General features: G+C 47.0%; 1 protein-coding gene across 1 annotated transcript in view; it reads right to left on the bottom strand.

Moving 5' to 3' along the window:
- Positions 1–1,058: 1,058 nt before the first annotated feature.
- The window catches only part of LOC106750009, a 30,428-nt gene continuing 25,107 nt past the window's right edge, over positions 1,059–6,379 (bottom strand). The window contains exons 7-11 of the mRNA XM_014630012.1: positions 5,216–5,433; positions 4,604–4,741; positions 3,608–3,898; positions 2,632–2,790; positions 1,059–2,322 (exon numbers count right to left, since the gene is read on the bottom strand). Of these exons, the coding sequence (XP_014485498.1) occupies positions 2,179–2,322; positions 2,632–2,790; positions 3,608–3,898; positions 4,604–4,741; positions 5,216–5,433 (950 nt within the window). The 3' untranslated portion in view covers positions 1,059–2,178. The remainder of the gene's footprint in view (positions 2,323–2,631; positions 2,791–3,607; positions 3,899–4,603; positions 4,742–5,215; positions 5,434–6,379) is intronic.

The following is a 6,379-nucleotide window of genomic DNA, read 5'->3' as shown; positions in this document are numbered from 1 at the left end:
CCCGTCGAGTCGGTAAGCAAACGTAACTCGCCGTACATCTCTGAGAAAAAAGTCTTCCGTGCGATCGCGCTCTGTCTCTCGTCTTCGGCCCCGGCGGGGCCGATTCGGCATTCCTGAAACGTTCGATCCGAGTCTTCGGGTCCGCTCGATGTCGCGCCACCAGCCCGGTCGTTTAATATTCTATCGCGTGTAACCTGTACATACGAGTGCGTGCGTACACCGCGTGTGGGCACGGAGTGGAAAAAGGACTCGGCTCGTCCACCGAGCTGAGGGAAGATCAGACGACCCTTCTGTCATCGCGATCGAAGAAACGTATGTGCGAACCGAAATGGTTTCGGTGCCGCGTTAGAACGCGAGCCGAGGTCGAACGAAAAACCTGTAGGGATTTTCTTCCGGTCCTCAGGCTACCGAAATTCAGGTACACGTAACCGAGTTGTTTTTCCACATGGTGCCTGTGTATGTGTGTGTATGTGTGTCTACATGTGTGTCGTGAAATGCGTGCACGGAAAGGAAAACTCAGTTCCTGCAACCGAACGGGAACACCAGATGAGAACTCGACGTGACGAGAAGTGAAAATTCGCTGGCGAGGAATGATGTATTTCTCTGTTACCGCGTTAACGAACACATCCGTGTACGGAAAGAAAATTCGGTCGAATCTACCGGAATTTCGAGAAAGATGTATTATTCAAAATCAAATTTCAGACAAAAATTGTAAGATTTCATGGTAGGCGTATAATTCCATTGGAAAAATTAAAGTCGAGCTTAGAGTAACGTTTAAAAGATAGTTCAATAATTTAATAATATTTAAATAGCAAAGAAGCAATTTTTTCCAGAAAAACCCAATTTTTTGTAAGGACTGTTTTATTTGCCTTCTCAGCAATGAAAAACCGGTTTTCTTATAACCTAAATTCGTGTAACCAGCAATTCCTTTGGCGAAAACGCGTTTGTCTCGCGTTCACTGTCTGGTAAATTCAAGCAAGCTCATCTTCCCATACGTGAACATTCAGTTGTATCAGTCGCGTTATCAAGACAACCCGGTCATCGAGACAACTGAAAGAATTGACCGAGCAGAGAGTCGCTCGAGGAATCTGCCCGCTCCCACAATCGAGTTTCCGTCTGGTCCCCCGGGCAAGGGAAAACTCCGAGTTACACCGACGGAGCTGTTTTTCCCACGTGCACGTCGTACGAGCATGGATGCGCGTCTATATGCATGCATGCGCTCCCAATATGCAGAGAGTTGCGGCCGTGTCTGGTAAAACTAACTTTGTTCTAGGATTTGTCTTTAAATTAAATCCGCTAGATACGTTAAATACGCAATAAAACTATAGAGGGAAGAAACGCCCGGAAAAATCGGACGGACCGTCCGACGATCGTCCGACGCGGTGCCCCGGGTGGAAGAGAGAGGATCCCGTGGTGCCGTGTGTCGGGTTCGTTTGTAACTCGAGCCGAAGCCCAACAAACCTCGCATTGTTTTTCCTCCGAGTTCCACGACCACGTACACCACAAACGGGAAGAAACTGCACGGTCGCTTTTTCTCGCCGGCGCTGTAGCCGCACCGTAGGAGAGAGAAGAACGACATGACGGGCTCGACACACCCGTACACCGCGCATCGGGACGGAGAGGTCTTCGAGATACAGTGTGAGAATCGATTTCCCGATTGATTGCACGAAGTGTATGCGCGCCACGGCGACGTTCGCAATCGCGCGATTTCGGCCGCTCTGCGGCTCTAAAGTCTCTCTCCTCCTCCCTCCACCTCTCATTCTTATCTCTATCCTCATCCGCTTATTTTCTACGCCTGCTCCCTAACTCATCTCGGGCTGAGCGGCTTCGTGCGAGAAGTATCCGCATTACGTGCGTTCCACAGCGAAGCATCGCGCAGGCCTCGTAGCGCTAACGCGGAGGGGCTTCTTCCCGCGCAGGCTTTCCTCGGGAAGTCGATCTCCGAAGCGGAATCAGCCGATTTCGCGCCACGTCCGTCCGTCCGTCCCGGCGGCGTTATCGCTACGGCGAGTGCGCATGATGCAGGTACTTTATGTCTTTCCGTTCAATTTCCCACCCCACCTCCCCCCCGCCTTGCCCGATCGCCGGTCTGGATCCGTTGGCTCTTCTCGGCTGATCGGCGGTCCTGGACACACGGAGAGGCGGTGAGAGAGAGAGAGGGGGAAGGGGATGAACGATTCAGAAGGTGGACGCCTGGCCGGCGAGCGTCGTGGACGGCTGGTGCGTCGCCTCGGCGTTGCTCGAGCTCGTCTCCCGCCGCTCCGCCAGGCCGCAGCTGTCCTGCGTCGTGTTCCGCGGCGAGTCCCGCTGCAGAAGGCCACCCTGAAGCGTTACATCACTACTCACAGGAGAAGAATTTCGTGCTCTCGCGTTTCGCCGCACTCTGCGCTTCGATCTGTACGTTCGAGCCTTGCGCGCGTTCTCTGCAATCTATCAATCGGTGTTCTCTACTTTACTCACATCGCCATACGAGAGCGAGAACTCGCGGGGGAAAGACACTGAATTTCCTTTTCTTTTTTCCTTTTTCCGCGTACTACCACTGCAAACTACTACTGTGAACTGTATGTCGCTAATCAAGTCAGGCCGAAAGTACCGTTCGAAGGATGTCGTGTTTGGGATCTACGCGCTCACCTGGAGCAGCATGTTGGCGAAGTTGCTGTTGGTGAACTTGAAGTGCCGCTTGTCGTAGAATTTCAGCAGCGACGGGCTGTACGGGTGCTTCTCCTTGAGGTGAAGATAATGCACCTCCGGCTCGTGCGTGGTGTGTCCGCATTCCTCGCAAACGTAGACCTGTCGCGAAAACACGTCGACGTATTATTATACGTCAGATCGGCACGAATCACTCGTCGTTTGTCTTCTTATCGCGTCCTTTCGAGAACAGATGCCGACCACATGCGCTCGGGACGGATATGCCAAAACCCGACAGTCGACGACTTTGTTGAAACTCATCTCGAGCGAGATAGTGAAACTTTTCGGTTGAGTGACGGACCGATTTTAAATGAGAAATGTTAGAATGTAAATAATGTATTAGGTGATGCGAATACTTCGCCGTAAAAAGTGAAGATAATACAAGATAATAAAATATAATAAAATAATGATAAAGATAATAAGAGATAATAAAAAATATAATTACAATCCGGTTTTTTAATCGCTGAAAGAAACCCAAAAAAAAAGCAGTTTTTTGGGGAAAATTGGCTTTTTTGAGAAAAATCGCCTTTTTGCTACTTAAATATTATTACGTCGTTAAACTATTTTTTAAGCGTTATTTTAAGTTTAACTTTGATTTTTTCAATGTAATCATATGCCTCCCACGAAATTTTACAATTCTTCAATCGGCTTTGGAAAAAAAAATCGAGAAAATTCGTGGAAAAATGAAAAGAGAAAACGGTTTTTTCTGAATCTTCAAAAAAAAAAAACTATAATAAAAAATAATAGAGGTAATAAAATAAATGATAAAAGATAAAGTTGGACGATAAAAATAATTGAAGGAAACAAAACAAAAAAATAAAGATAATAAGAGATGATAATAAGATATTAAGTACGACGAAAAATGTTCAGTCCGTTTTCTCTTAAAAAATGCTGGCTTGGATTGGATGGAAAGTATTACCTTAGCGCGTCGTTCTTTATACGCGTACTGATGCTGCACGCCGTGAACCTTCACCCCGTGACTTTCCAGAGAGCACCTCTGCGTGAAGCTCTTCTCGCAGAGGTAGCACTTGTACGGCCGCACCCCCGTGTGCGTCCTCGTGTGCCTCTTAAGGTCGAAGGTGTCGTTGAAGCCCTTCCCGCAGAATGTGCACAGGTAGCGCTTCACATCGCTGTGACATTTCATGTGACGATTGAGCAGCCGCTGCAGGTTGAAGTTCTTGCTGCACACGCGGCAGGTGAAGACGTCGTCCTGTTAATGATCAAGAAAGCGTCGCAGGGGACGCGCGCCGTCAGGATGATGAAACGTCCCTTCGCGATGTCACTCGCGCGATCAGGGTTGGATAAGTTAATTAATTAATTAATTTTTTTTACTAAATCATAAGGCTCCCATAGGAGCCTATTCTGTAATTTTTAACGGCAGTTTCGTTATCGTTACGTTGTCGTTGCGCAGATATAACATATGGCAGAAAAGCTGCGCAATGAGCGCAGTCGTTAGGGCTGTCGTTAGGAAGCTACAGAATCGGACTATTTCCGCTTGGAGACTTGATGTAGAATTTAAAATTTCGACCCGATTTCGCAGCCAATGAAACGATCCGCAGCATCTGAAACTCAACTTGAGACGACCGCGAATATAAAAGGGGACTGTGAATACCGCTCTTGTACAGATGTCTGCGATTGTGCCCCGCTATTTTCACGCAACCTGAACGTTGATGAAATATTTCAACTTAACTAAGAAAAGTAAAAACCAAAGGAATAAACGAGTTATAGTTAACGCACAAAATGTAACTAAGCTTAAGGTAAAGGGGTAACTCACTCGAACTTGACTGAATTAAGTCGAAAGTTAGCCTCTTTGCCTTTAACTTCTTAATTTTTAACTTAACTTCTAATTGATTGGTAAGCATTACTCAACCCTGCTCGCGACATTGTCACTAAACGTGCGCAAAGTAAGCGTTACCTTGCCGGGTGGGGTCCGATTCGCTCTGTCCTCGTCCCGAGTGGCCGCCGCCTGCCTCTGACTCTCGACGGCTAAAGGATTCTTAATGCCGTGACCGCCGTTAACAAATTCTATCTGACAGTCATTCGGTAAACCAAGCTGTGAACCGATAAGAGGAGCCCCGTTAGACCTCACCGACCTCCCCGGCGTAGCCGGGACAGGACAACTGTGATGGCATCGGATTAAGCACTCAAATTGATTGACATTGCATAGTTCACGCGCGGGGAGAGTGGCGACGACTCGAGAATCGCAACCGCTCGACGTTAATTTAGAAGCGCGCAGCGGCCACTCTCCCTCTCTCTCTCTCTCTCTCTCCTTTCCTTTCTTCCTCTTTTTTCTTCGATCTCACGTTATTTTCTCGCATCAAACCGCTTCACGAGTTCGGTAGAGCGACTCGTTCGGACACACAACGAACGATTTACGACCTGAGATTAGCGAGCCAATCGCGAGCGGAACGCCTGAGCGGAGGAGTAAATTTTTCTCCCCGCTTGCACTCCGCTCCCGGTCTCGATTGAGAACGTCGCGAGACGAGGAGAATGTATGCCTTTGCCTGGATCAATTTGGGTTGCTTACCCTTTGCTGGAGTACACCGACCCGTTGCGAAAGCGGCGGCTCGCCGACCGGTCCCGCGGCTGCCTGAGTCCCGCTCACCACCGCCACCGGGCTGTGCGCGTGTTCCATCAGGGCGCACGACGGAGAGGTCCTCGTGGAGGCGCCGTCCAAGGAGCAACTGGTCGCACCGGGGCTCGGCAGGCTGCCACCCACGCTGCTGCTCGAGTCTAATTCTAAACCTTCAAGATTAGGCCGCGATGTTAGCGTTCGACGGCTTAACGGACCTTAGTATGCATGCGCGTGTGTAGGTGTGTGTGTGTGTGTGTTGACCCAAAAATTGTACCGAATTATTATACAATGTTTAATTTAATCATTGTAATTATTATTATTATTATTATTAATCGTTATTGTATAAATGAAAATTTCATTATTGCAATTATTATTTACATTGTGTAATCATTATACAATGTGCAAGTTAATGCAAATTGTAATTATTATCTGTATCGTATAATTATTATGCGATACAGATTATTTTATCTCAGACGCATTATCGTCGTTCAAAGCCATCCTCGGAAAGATATGAACGCGTGAGAAGTGCGATCGATCGAATAATCGCGCGAATCCGAAGAAGCTCAGGCTGACTAACGTAAAGATATCACATTGGAATCAAAGACGAAGGAAAAATTGGACAAGGTTCTGAAAATATATAATCAACGTAGAAGTATGAAGAAAATGAAGATGAGGGTCAACGCTGGTCTTACAGCGATCGAGTGAGAAACAAAGGAATTATAAATTATTCATATTTATGTTATACTCAGACGTTTCGGTTTTATTATCTTGATCATCTCAGCGTCATAAAAATTAAATAGTAAAATATTCACATTTAAAACATAAAAATTAAGTAGTAAAACGGTCAAATTTAACACGGGTAGCGCATGCGTAGGTTAAATAAAAGAAAAGGAACGTGAAGAAATTCGAAATTCAGTTGCGCGAATCGAGTTCTTTTTTCCGTGTGTGTCTCGTATTCGAATCCTCTCGAAGAGAATTTCCGCCGAGACGTGCAAGATAGGATCGACGTGCGGTCCATTAAGCCGTCAGGTGTTACATTGTTTCTTCATAAGACTAACGTATTTCTTCACACCTCGAGATTAACCCTTTCGACCCCATTTTAAATAAGTATCTGAT

This window comes from Dinoponera quadriceps, unplaced genomic scaffold (assembly GCF_001313825.1).
Source record: "Dinoponera quadriceps isolate SergipeBrazil2010 unplaced genomic scaffold, ASM131382v1 scaffold4444, whole genome shotgun sequence".
Lineage (NCBI taxonomy): Eukaryota > Metazoa > Arthropoda > Insecta > Hymenoptera > Formicidae > Dinoponera > Dinoponera quadriceps.
The sequence above is the reverse complement of the archived record's forward strand: the minus strand, read 5'-3'. Positions and strand labels throughout refer to the sequence as shown.